Source organism: Notechis scutatus, chromosome 1, assembly GCF_049901735.1.
Source record: "Notechis scutatus isolate UNSWTSFEM ecotype Mainland chromosome 1, rNotScu1.2, whole genome shotgun sequence".
NCBI lineage: Eukaryota > Metazoa > Chordata > Lepidosauria > Squamata > Elapidae > Notechis > Notechis scutatus.
In genome coordinates this window covers 160,400,342-160,413,890 of record NC_142009.1, presented here as the reverse complement: position 1 = coordinate 160,413,890, position 13,549 = coordinate 160,400,342, and the positions used below count along the sequence as shown (strand labels likewise).

Sequence of the window (13,549 nt, the reverse complement as noted above, 5' to 3'; positions counted from 1 at the left end):
AGAATCAAGCAAGACAAGATCTGATGAACTACCTTGAAAATCTGTGATAGATAGGGTATCCTTTCATAAACCAACAATTAGCCAATTATGTAGATTACCACTATGTATTTTTTGTATATAATGTAGTATTATGAAAGAGAATACAGAGTACTTTTCATAGAATATACATTTTTCTAAATGAACGCTACAAATTAGACGGTTACAACAATTTCGTATTTTATTTATTTACATATTTATGTGTTTCATTTGTAGATTGTGCATTCCCAAAGACTCTGGGCTGTTAACAACAGCATCATAAAATAAAATGAGCTCCCCTCAAAAAGGCCAACCCCAAATATACATTTCATAACAAAATCAAAAATATAAAATACCTAAAGTACAAAACCTATGTGCTTCGGTGTCCTTGGCATATCGATGCTCCCAACCCTGTGCCAACAGTTTCATTCTGTACTAAGAACATACCTGTCCATGGATGGGAGAAACAGATCCTGGGGAAACAGTACGAGTAAAGGCAGACTTTTTCTGCCATGAGCTAGCATTTAAGTTTGTGAAAGATACATTTTGGTACTCTGCTTCGTCTGCTGGTTTACTGGGTGAATGTACTCTGCAAGATCAAAACATATACATAAGGGAATTACTTTCAATAAAACCCAATAGGTGAAACCATTGTAGCAAAGTAGCCAAAAAACTTTCAGTTTCCCAGAAAGGACATCTTAGGGATGTCTTTATAATTTATAGCTTCTGCAACTGCTAAGGCATCGTTACTGTGCAGAAAGAGAGAAATTATTGAAAGCAACTTGGAAACCTTTTGCATGCAGATGGATCCTCCAGTTACAGCTATCATTTTTAATTCAAGAAGCACACATTAAAAACACAGTACAGATACTTTTACATTTTTAAACTGGAACAGAGATCAGCTGCTCTCATATTATGTTAAATTAAAAATTTGTGATGTTGGTGCATTCACCGTGAATTAGTTTTATTGAAATATTTGTACTGTATTATTCTTTAACCTCAGCTGCTGATTACCTATTTGTGTGTGTATGTGTATGCGTGTGTTGGATTATTATTCTTAGCCAGCTGGTCACTAAATAAATTGAATACATAAATTTATATTTACTCTAGAGGAACTGCTGGTACGGTGACTGTAGGAGGAAGTAAGGCTTTCTTGGGAGGTGAAACAGCTTTTTCATTTTCAGATATTTTCTCTACATAATTGCATGGAAACCAGCCAAAATGTCCTTGAAAATTTCCATATAACCAGCCAGGTTCTCCTTCAGTTTTCTCAGCAACCTGGAAAGGAAAAGGAAAAGAAAAAAAATAATCAAATGTAATGTTAATTTTTTAAATTTGTTTACAAATATGTTTTAATTCTGCTACATGTCAGGAAGCATTCTGTAACGAAAAAAATAAAATAAAATAATTTGGGATTAAGTAAATTAAGTTTTTATTTATTATTCAGAAATGATAATTTACCTCAATAATATCTCCAGAATGGAAGCTTATCTCATCTTGATTCCTGGCTTCAAATGGGTATAAAGCTCTATAATTCACAAAGCCGACTGATGTCTTAGAATCAGCAGCACTAACTGTGTGGCCTAAAAAGTAAAGGAGAAACTATTAATTGATCGCTAGTTCCTGACAAATGCCTTTTCAAGTCTATTTCTAGGAAGGTCAGGATTTCAACAAGCGCCCCACCTTATCCTCCTATTTAAATCTTGGGAAGAGCCAACTATACAGGAATCATTACTACTGAAAAGTTGCCATCCCTTTAAGCTCCTACTTCCTCACAAATCAGGAACAGCAAAAGACACTGTAGACAGCTATCAGAGGTCATGGTAGATCTTATCTAAATGTCTGTGCATAACAAAAGCCTTTCAATTAATGCACAGGAATCTTCTTCTGTGGTAACCACCACCATTCCATAAAAGTCCCATCCTCGGTAGCAAAGCAAAGCAAAGCAAAGCAAAGAGAAGGAGAAATCAGTAAAACCTGCATCTGCTATCTGACTGGAGCTCCATGAGAGGAACTCTTCTGGAGACAGTCCTATCTCAAGGGTGGACGCCATCTCAGGATTCTAAATGTTGTTTCAAACTACAGACAAATCCAAACCAAACCACTCACATCTAAAAAAGAATAGTTACCTTCACTTTTCACGACAGACTTAAGATTTCCCTTTGTTTGTTTAAGAACATTTACGTTTTTCTCATTTAAGTGAGAAACAGATTTCTCAGAATCTTGCAAATTAAAAATATCTTTTCTTTTCTTCCCTTCTTCAAATCGTTTAAGTTTCTCCTCAGCTTCTTTTGCAATTTTCTCCTGTCTTTTTTTTTCTTCTGCCTTTTGTTTCTGCCTTTGCTGCTCAGGTTCTCTTAGAATTCCTACTTTTTTATTTTGTCTTTTCTCTTCAAATTTCTCCTCTGCCAGTTTTTGGTTCTGGATCTCCCTCTCTCGTGCAATGACCTCCTCAGCTCTTTGTTTTTCCTCATGGATCTTTTCCTGCATTCGATCTTCTTTCAGACGCTTTTTTCTTTCTTCTTCTTCCTTCCTGACGGTTTCTTGCCACAAGTTCTCCTTTTCCTGTTTTGCTTTTCTTTTGAAAGATAGAAAAGAAATAAACATAATTATTCTGATATTAGTATTTGAAAAGCAAGAATGACTGGCAAACACTTGATGTGAACCTTATACCAGCTTCCTTTTCATTGCCTTTTGAAGGTTTTAGGTTCACCTGTATGATGCAATGTCTTGGTTATAGCAATATTAATGTATACTATTCACTGAAATGCATGTATGTTGATGCAGAATGTTCGAAATAAACTTAAGCCTAATTTTAATTTTGTCACAGCAATGTAATCAGTAAAGAGTGGTAAATGCTAGCATGCATAAGGACTCTCAAAATGCAGTTTCTGCATTAATTGTTGCTTATTCATCAGAAACAAAGAATAAAATGAAGGGGCTAGAGGAAAAAATAGGAACACTTTAAACACATTACCGTGTAGTTTCATCTTCTATTCTTTTTTTCAAAGCAAGTTCGGTTCTTTTTCTTTCCAGTTCTTGAATTTTTTCATATTTGATTTTGTGGAGCTGTTCAAGTGCTTTCTGCTGTGTGCAGTAAGTTTCTCTTAGCTCCTATTAAGAAAGCACAAAATTAAGTAAGCAAAAAGGCAAGCAGATTTTAGAGAAGTGATTCCATTTAATATTCTGAATCCAAATGTTCCTGCAAGTTTCCAACCAATCATATAGATCAAGACAAAATTATTTTAGTTTATTTTTTGCTTTTGAGGCCAGTGGTGGGATTCAATTTTTTTTTTACTACTGGTTCTGTGGGCATGGCTTGGTGGGTGTCGCAGGGGAAGGATACTGTAAAACCTCCATTGAGAGGTGGTATTTGCCAGTTCTCCAAACTACTCAAAATTTCTGCTACCGGTTCTCCAGAACTGGTCAGAACCTGCTGAATACCACCTCTGCTCCATACCATTTGAATTGCCTTTAAAAAACATTTAAAGTCATTCTTTATGGTTTTGCAAATGTGCAGAAAAACTGCTGCCGTGAACATAGTTTTCTAATCACTTATTATGTGCATATCCAAATTTACGAGTTAGATCCATATTTTTTGTAATGACGATGGCAAAAAGTTACATTTCTTCACCCCTGCTACAGCCTTGTAGCGATGTCTACAGCATGGCAAGAGGCCATCTCAGTCTACCTGACATGATATCACAGATACCTGCCAACACTTTGGAGACTGTATGATTCTATTCTAATCCCTAAACTGTGAGACGATTTTCAATTGCTGAGGCATGAATATTTTGTTATTTCTCTACTAGATTACTTCAGAACTTCGTTTGAAAAGAATCACACAAAAATATTCAAAAATGTTAAATAACAAACAGCAATATGAAGAGGAGAAAAATTCAAGGTGTTAGTTATGACCTATACTGCCCTACATGGCATGGAGCAAGCTACCTACAGAACTGGCTTCATTCCATTACATCAGGGCATCCTGCCCGATCAGGCAGGGAAGGTATGTTGCAGCCTCCTTCCAGGTCTAGCAAGAGAACCTTCTCTGATATTGCCCTCACTCTATGGAATATTCTTTCCCAGAGGTGAGGCAGGCCCCCCTGGCCTTCCAAAAAGGAGTTAGAACATGGCTCTGCAGGCTTTCGTGGGGAGCCCAGAAGACCAGACAGTCATGGGATTTGTTAGTGCCCTCTCTATGCCTTTGTCAACCAATTTTCAAAATTTGAATTATTCTTGCCGCCTTAAAATTTGCATAATTTTTCATTTTTTTTTAAACTTAAAATTTTATTTCTAAAAATTTAACTTTTATATACTGTAATGTTTTACTGTACACTCCCGGAGACCATCTTTGGGAGAGATGGGTGGCTCAAAAATGTGAAATAAAAATAAATAATCTAAAATCTATGAACACCGCCTCAGCCTCCCAACTAAAACGAATAGAGCCTTGTATGAGCTTCAAGACCACATAAGGATCTACTTAATCTGGGAAGAAATGGTAATTAGAATATATGTAAACTGTTGCATGTTTATTTTATCATTTTACTACATGTTTATTGGTACAGGCATCGAGTAATTATTATTTTTATTCAATCATGTTCTGCAAAGACCTTATATTAACCTTAATTATTAAGGTCAACATGCCCATCTTGTGGATAACATATAGATTGTTGTGATTACTGTACTACTGAATCAACTGAGGGTGCTTAGCATCATCTTTACAGAGTTTTTACCCTGCAGTATACATGTAATTCGTGACATTTACACATTTAAGCTATCTAAAGATTGCACCCATTTCCAAAACCTCAAGACATAGATGTTTCATTTCCAATCTCATACAATGAAGGGGCTAAGGATGAATGTATGACAGAGTTATTGATATTCTGAGTTTTTTTTTATCATTTCCAATACGACAAACATAACTCACAAAGTCTCTGAACAGAAATCAGTAGCTGAACTGTTCATATCTATTTCCCACTACATTTCTAACCTGCCATCACGTTCTTCAATGAACTATTCAAATGCTTCTTTTCAGTCCCTCACTTTTCTCTAGTAATTAGTGAAGAAAAAATAAATGAATACTTTCATGCTTGGGTTACATGCTTTGCTGAAATCTGCTAATCTTCAAATCAGGCTTGCTTTAGTTATGTAATATGTTTCATACTCAGCCCCATTAAGTAGGCCAGACCAAGAAATCGCCTCTAGTTGTCTATTCATTGAACTTGCATATCTCAGTCCAGGTCATTTACTTTGCTCACTACATTCAATAACAATATGTATTTTGTTGGGTGTATTTCTCAACCCCATTTTTTTCTGATTCAATTAGACCACTATTAATTCTATTTATATTTAAGTAGTTTTCCATATGGTGATGGGAAATTTTCCAAACAAAGCTTCCCCATCAACAAAGAGTGAAAAAAAAACTTTAATAATTATTGTATCTGCATATTCTTCGTACGATAATACCCATAAATTGTAAACTATAGCACTATATGTAGTTGGGGATGGAATTACTGGAAGGAATCATAAAAACATTGATGCGTAGAAGGCTCCTCAAAGATTCTCAAGATCTTTTGGTATGTTACATCCTGTCTGAATAATGAGAGACTCTTTGCAAATAATCTTATTTAATTCAGTGTTAGAAGGTTGTGTGCCAATTACTTGAGTTGGGTTAAATGTTTCTGCCAGTTCTGGCTAAGTCTCTTTGTTGCAATCACCCTTTATACTGAATAACAATGCCATTGTTAAATTGAGTACAGAATATTGGACTGTTCTAGTACACTCTCAGCCATATGATTATCAAGTAACTGTATTATACTATTAGACATTGTCAGCAAATGTCAAACCAACCGTTAAATGATCAAGATGAATTACAAAATCTGAGAGTTACTCTGGTATAGTGGCTAAGATGCTGGACTAGAAACTAAGACATTGGAGGGACCTTCCTTAAGCACAGAAGTCCTTCCTTAAGCACAGAAACTGGCTGAATGACTTTGAGTCAGTGTCTGTCTCTCAGCCCAATCCACCTGACTGGGTTGTTGTGAGCAAAATGGGAAGAAAACACATTATGAATGTTATTTTGAATTGTACAAAATAAAACAACCTTGCTCTTACTTTCATTCCATTGCTTAATACTTTCAAATGGGAGTATTTGGTCCAAATCAAGTGCCAGGTCAAGTCTTCAAAAATTGTGCTTGCACATACACAGAAGAACATTCCTTGCATATCTAGCATGTACCTGCCAGTCTTTCTCCATCATGCATGTAGGAAAAGATAGATTGCTCCCCACCTTCCAAAACTGCTTTGCTGCAGAAACAGCGGAAACTGTAAGATCCCCCTTTTTTCAAAAATGCGTCTTTTCATATTACCAATGGCCCAAGAAAAAAAGGACCTGTGTGGCTTAATATAGCCTGGCAAAATTCCCATCCCATTCTAAATAAACGCACCTCAAGCAGGACACCCTTTCCACAGGGCTATAGGCTAGCACAATCCTATCTTATACTTGTTGTATGGAGTTATCATCCTGAGCCTTCTGGATGTGCTTTGATACTAAATAGAGGGATATAATATTTTTTTCACATGCCCAAAGACAGGTGATGCTTCTTAATGATCTTGTACCCAAACTAGGTAACATCATCAATGCTAGTGAAGCATTGAAACACTAGCACTGATGATGTTACCTAGTTTGGGTAATGAAATGCCAGGGAGTACCAAAAACATGCATTTTCTGAAAGCAGCCACAAAACTTTAAAACAAACTGGACAGGAAACAAATCCTGTGATGGAAGCAAATGCCAACTTTATTCACTCATTATATTGACAATATGAGGAATTCATATATTTGTTCATCTTCTTATATAATCTATTTATCAGAAATTCTATGCAACATTCCAAAAACAATAAGTTGATCAGTTACTCTGTGAATAGATATAGAGTATGAATATTGGTACGTCCCAGGATACTCTGTGACTGTTCTCAAAGGGGTTATTTATGAACAATGGTGACACAAAGACCAGTTTCATAATGAAAAATGAAAGTCAGAATTCACAATGATGTTCAACTGCATAATCTATGATTTTAAGCAGATACCGAAAGATGTTTTTAATAAAACAATTATTAACATAGAAAAGTTGCATAGCTAATACAATTATCACTGTTGTATGTCCTGCATTTCAATTCTCCTTGACTTCTCTGTTTTATAATTCCCTTTGTTCTTTTTCAGAGTAATATTCAGTGCATGTGTTGAAGCAATAATTTATAAAATCTCATATCACACTATTGTTTTGCTACAAAAGACCAATACTGTTACACTTCCATGTCAACAGCTCTGGAAATGCTTTCTTCTCTTTGATCTAAGGGGAAACTGGGAAAAGATGAAGGCAATATATGGCAGCCTATATGCAAATTATCAGAGCAATTGTCACATTGTTATAATGGAAAAGCCAAACAAAGATGATCCTATATATAGCATGTTCAGCAGCAGTTGTTGTGGTGGGATGGAACTTGGGTGCAAAGAGGTAATCAAATGGGTTTCTGAAAATAGTCTAAAGATATAATCCATGAGGGAACAAAGATCTTAAATTTTTTACTCTCAACATATAAAGCTTGCCTTAGTGATAGTCTACTTGGCAATTAGTTTATTATAAAAAGCAAAACCCATGGGAGAGCAAGTCAACATGTAATGGGCTTTGCAATTTCACAAGGTTTTTCTCCCAGGAATATGTAGTCTTGAGATTTTATGATCTTAATCCAACACCCTCTGATTCTGTAACTACCTAAAAAGAAAGTTTCTGTCAATGTTCTTGAGGCAAAATAAAGCATATCTCTATCTCTATCTATCTATCTATCAGTGGATTTTTGTTGGTCTGGGGAGAAGCAGAGACTGTTTTTCACAAAGTATTTTTTTTTTACTTATTCTGGGAATTCTGGCCTTATACTTTTCCTTTGTTATGCATATAATAGACAACCATTTTTCTATGGTTAAAATAGACAAAATAATAACAATCTTGATTACAGATAGGACTTCGCTTCAGATAAACTGGTAATGAGTAGTAATCCATCCATCACACACTATGAGAGTTTTAAGGATTTTGCTTAAAAGCAGTGACATGAGGATTATTCCTACCCTTTCCCACAATTGAAAATATTTAGTTAGTAGACAGAGTTTAAAAGCAAGCAGAAGGCAAATAAAATCTGTTCCTGCAATAGAGCACCAAATAGGAAAATATTTTAAGTGCTACAGAAATGCAAATTATTTTTTTAAAACACACACACGCACACACAGAAAACATGGAAATTATTAGAAGCAAAAAAAGGCCAAAGATTAGAAAATAACCTTAAGTAAGAGGAAGAGGTTGTTGAGACAGCTTAGCAGATACAAAAGGCACTGAAGAATAGAAGCATCCATAGTCTCACACTGTAAGATAAGGCAGATAAAAAGCAGTTAAACTTTTCACTGGGATTGGTGTGAAGGTGGAGAATGTAAGGGTTATGACAAGGTATTGGAATAATTAACCTAGCAATCAAAGTTCTGATTCTGAGACAGAGTCTTCTATAGCCAAAATTAGTAACATTAATGATTCACAAATAGGATCAGCAATAAACTCTTGTCCTCTGCAATGTTCCTATTCAGCCATCATTTCTTCTGCTGCATATGCCATTCCATTTCTATTCTCATTTTCTACAATAAGTCAAGCATGCCATAGAATGCATAAACGTAACTGGGTAGAGTTTGGGAAATGGGCATTCCTTCAACTGTTGATCCCTTTGATGCTTCCTGCTTGAGATGAAGTGGTGCTATTTTATAAGGATTGGGGTGGGCATCTTTCTACGGTAATATAAGGATTGGGGTGGGCATCTTTCTACAGTATTTGCATGTAAGCTCTACAGTGAAAACAGGCACTACAATGGAATTGGCCTCATGGAAGCAGTCTATCAAAAAAAAAAACTTTTATATTTGTTGCTCTACTCCTTGACATAGACAGAACAGACAGGTCAGGAACTGTGGTCCAATCCTCTTGATGATAGCATTTAATGAAACAGATCACATAGCTGCTCCTTTACAATCTCCTTTCACTTGCCCAGTTCTACAGCATATATGATTCACAGGTAGACCTTTCTTAATGATTGCCATGTTTAATAATCATTCGAAGCTAAAACTGAGCTGACAAAGTAGTTTTACAATCAGTGTTTCCACTTACAGCCCTCATAGCATCCCCGCAGTCACAAAATTGCCATTTTGTCACTTTTACATCAGACAAGTGTTTACGACTGCTGCAGCATCCCAAAGTTATGGGATCACCATTCCAAAAAGCAGAGTCAATGGAAAGCAGTAAAATCACAAGTCACATTCATGTGTTGTCTCATTTAACAACTGTGGCAGGAGTGAGGTTAGTCTACTTCAGTCACATGATTACTTGTTTAATGATTTGGTTGCTTACTGATAGAACTGGTCGTCCTAATTGTAATAATTAAGCAAGGACTGTATATGTAGTTGGCTAGGCTAATTTTCCAAACTTAATCAGTCACAAGAGTGCTCAGTTATGTAACTGAGAAGAGAAAGCTGCTTCTTCCATATCACCTGCCTATGCTGTCCACTTAGAGAAGGGAAAAAAACAAGAAAGTAAAGAATGGAAAGTGATGGCAGCACTGACTTTTCCCTTTATTGCATTTACAGGCATACTCTGTTATCTATCAGCTACATGGAAAGGTTTCAGACACATATTGTTAATAGGAAATTACTAATCACCGCGCTCCCAAGATTCTCTTAAACAAAAAACATAGCTTTACCAGCTCTCCATATTCCAATTAATATGCATGTATATGTATCTAATTATGTTTTATAATTTAAACACAAGTATGTTGTAATGTAGCAGGGAATACTGTCACTAAACAACTTATTCATCTCATCTGATGCCTAGGATTTGACAGCTGAAGGACAATTTCAAGTCCTCCATTCATAATCTTTGGCTCTGAAAGAGATTTGAATCATGCTCTCTGTCATGCTGCAATCACGGCTTTTGGGAGGAGATGACAGAAAGCAAGAAAGAAAAGAAGACATTACTACTAAGTATGCCAGGTAAGGAAGATTTCAGGTGTAGCTTAAGCCCTTGCTTCTCTATTTCGAAAGCACACTTTTATTTTAGGAAAGAGGTTGAGTAGAAAACCTAACCGCTAATAAAAAGAACATGGAGTAGAGTAAGCTTAGTAACTGCAGTTTGTACACATTTTTGGCTTTCTCACTCTTTTCAAGCTTTTTGTTTTCTCCATATTTCCCCTTATCTGCATATTCCCAATTCTCACTGTGGTGACATACATTCTGTAGCTGAATGGAAGGAGAATAGAACGTTGTAGTATTAACTTCATTTGCACCAAGAATTTGCTTAGGTGTATCTCAAACAATGAACATATTGAATGAAACAGCTGGCCTTTTGTTTTTATTACACTTTATATATAAGCTTTTATTAATTAAGGAAAACAGTATTTGCAAATCTTATTTTCATCTATGTCCCTATGCCAAGGTTCACATTCAATATTTTAGTGGATGTTACTTTGAGTATTAACCCTACAATATGAAAAATAGTACACGTGTGAATCTTGGTGTAAATGGGCCAAACTGCAAAACGCTGATAGTAATTCTTTTTAAAATCAAGTTGGAGATTTAATGGGCAAGCATTTGAGTATCATCAACGAAATGCATTTTTATGTGATCTCATGAACAGAAGATACCACACAAGGCTTGATTGGTTGATGGAATAAATTGGAAAGAACATTTTGCTAAATGAACAATCCTAGATACTTAAATAAAAGGCTACAACCAAAATGTACCTTGAGCTGCTTATTAAACATATCAATTTCTGACAGCTTGGAAGTGGTTTCTTTTTCTAATGTATCTAGTTGTTCCTGAAGTTTTTGGCATAATACTTCTTTTTCAGATGATTTCTTCTGCAGTGAATTTAGAGGTGTATCTGCAAAAAAAAGATCAAATATTTAATATTTACTTACAAATTTTTAATTTTTTGTCCCTATGTGTGTGTGTGTGTGTGCATGTGTGTGTGATATATATATATATATATATATATATATATATATATATATATATATATATATATATATATATATATATATATATATATATATATATATATATGTATATGTATATGTATGTGTATGTGTGTGTGTGTGTGGCTCGGAGGTTTGAGCCTGCTTTGTCATATATGTCGAGGACTTGGACAATGAGGAAGAGGAGGATTTGGCTCTGAGGTTTGAGCCTGCATTGTCAGAGGTCGAGGACTTGGACAATGAGGAAGAGGAGGATTTGGCTCTGAGGTTTGAGCCTGCTTTGTTAGAGGATTTGGAATTGCCTTCCTCCCCAGGACTTTCCTCCTCGGCAGGACCTTCCTCCCTGATTGTGCCTCAGGTGTCGGCAGATAATCAGGAGAGCGTATCAGAGCCTCTGACTGAGGATCAAGCTGAGGAATGCTGGCTTGATGCGAGGCAACGGCGCAAGCAAAAGTGTAAGTTGCAACGTAAAAAGAAAGGACGAATCAGAGACTGAGATGAGGGACTGACACACCCCACAGAGAATAAAAGTGGGTGTGTTCGCTCTGAGAACTTGTTCGGGACAATGTGTTAATTTGTGAGAGAAGCTTCGAAAGATTCTGTGTGTGGCGATAGCTTGTGATTTATGTTCTTGCTTTATTATCGGACTTGGCAGACAGCTTGTGTGAGACTGCCAAGAACTTTCCCGGCTCAAGGAATTTAACCCTGTCATTACTGGACTTGTTTGCTTGTTTATATTCATTTGGAAATTTGGACTTCTCACCTCGTTGGCACAGGTGAGACATAACATATATGTATAGTATTTATATAGTATTTACTTAATTTACTAATACTTTAGTCTTTGACTAACTATAGGGGAGAGCTGCCCTAAACAGTCAAATTGCTATGCAGTGATGTTACTCACAGTACAAAAAGGAATGGGAAGATTTTGTGTGTGTCTGAAAAGGGGATCTCAGAACTCCTTTTCAGACATATCTCATGTGAGGAAGGAAAAAACTCTTGAATGAATGCACTCTCACAAACATGTACACATAAGACCAATGATACTTACCAAAAGAGTTAGTAATCTTGTGATTTATTTTCTCACTTAACTGTTGTTTCTCAGGAACAAGAGCAATCAGCTTATTCTGATATTCCTGTAGAGTTGAGGGTGGTATATTTTAGAAAAGTATTACCAGCATAATGTGTTTGACATAATCTGATAACACAAATGAAAGCATATAGGTAAGGAAAAACACTCCTGCACCCATTTAGTGGCTTCTAAAGTACCCTCCAAGTGACTATGGCCCAAATTTTCAATGTTTCTTGAGAAATTAACAGGGTAAAATTATTTTAAGTATCAGACTCAGATATCAATTTTGCACCTTAAAATCCCCAGTCGGAGAAATGGCCAGTTCCTAAGTGTGAATTCTTTTTTTTTTTTTTGAAAATTTTATTTGGGTTTTCACAAAAAACAAAATACAAATAAAACATCTTTTTTTGAAAATAGCATGGTCCCAGTTTATCACTTCTTCATACAGACACAAAACTCAATTTCATGCTCATTTTTATATTCTATTCCATATCTTATTACCATTTTATATTTTCTACATAGTTTTTCCCCTCTTTTAATTTTCTCAACTTTATTTGAATTATCTCATCTCAATTCAAATCATTATATTTATACTTTTGTCTGTCCTGTTTCAATTTCATATTATCTTTTCTTATTAAACAAATTTTTCCCTGTAGTTACCAATTGGAGTATAACACCTTTATATCTTTTAATTTTATCCATTCAAACTCTTATTTAAGCTTCAATGTATACCTTTAAGATTATAGCATTCAATATAATACATAACTTCCAATCAAATTCTGCTTGGTGCATTCTTAAAATACACACTATATTCTTAAAAACAAAAAATTATATATATATGTAAATAAAACACACATTCCATTCCAATTCAATTCTATCATTAATATTCATTAAAATCTTAACATCTTTAACATTTCTTTTCAATTAAATATCATACTTCCTTGGGAACACTTTTTACCCCCTCGTCTCTCTACTTCTAACTCTCTCATCTGTAATCCCCTCTTCTGTTGCTTTCTAATATTATACTTATCTTTCAAATTGTTCTTCTCCTTTTTGGTTGTTTTTTCTAGTCTTAAACCTTTCACTCTCTTTCCCCCCTTTTCTTTTTTCCCCTCACTTAAAATTATTTGATCATTAAAGATGGCTTCTTCTTTGTCCCAATCTTCTTGTTCTGCAAGCGTTTCTTGTTGTTTCTCATAGTTCCAGATCTCCATTTCTAAGAATTGAAATACGAAGCCAAAAGAACCTCTCCCTTCTTGTGCATCTTCTTTCCATTTTTTAAGTTCCATTTTCAGTTCTTCTAAGAGTGATACCATTTTAAAGACTTTTAAACAACCACCCGGTTAATTTTAGTCATCTAGATGCAAAAACCAAAAATCACCAAGTAATCCAAATATTC

General features: G+C 35.3%; 1 protein-coding gene across 4 annotated transcripts in view; it reads right to left on the bottom strand.

Annotated features, from left to right (window-relative positions):
* The window catches only part of ITSN2 (intersectin 2), a 79,584-nt gene that overhangs the window by 32,791 nt on the left and 33,244 nt on the right, over window positions 1–13,549 (bottom strand). For 2 of the 4 annotated variants that reach the window (XM_087949211.1, XM_087949212.1), the window contains exons 15-22: window positions 12,130–12,214; window positions 10,845–10,984; window positions 8,353–8,433; window positions 2,993–3,129; window positions 2,145–2,593; window positions 1,477–1,598; window positions 1,121–1,293; window positions 463–604 (exon numbers count right to left, since the gene is read on the bottom strand). In XM_087949211.1, the coding sequence (XP_087805337.1) occupies window positions 463–604; window positions 1,121–1,293; window positions 1,477–1,598; window positions 2,145–2,593; window positions 2,993–3,129; window positions 8,353–8,433; window positions 10,845–10,984; window positions 12,130–12,214 (1,329 nt within the window). The remainder of the gene's footprint in view (window positions 1–462; window positions 605–1,120; window positions 1,294–1,476; window positions 1,599–2,144; window positions 2,594–2,992; window positions 3,130–8,352; window positions 8,434–10,844; window positions 10,985–12,129; window positions 12,215–13,549) is intronic. The other 2 variants (XM_087949213.1, XM_087949214.1) reach the window with 1 other exon arrangement.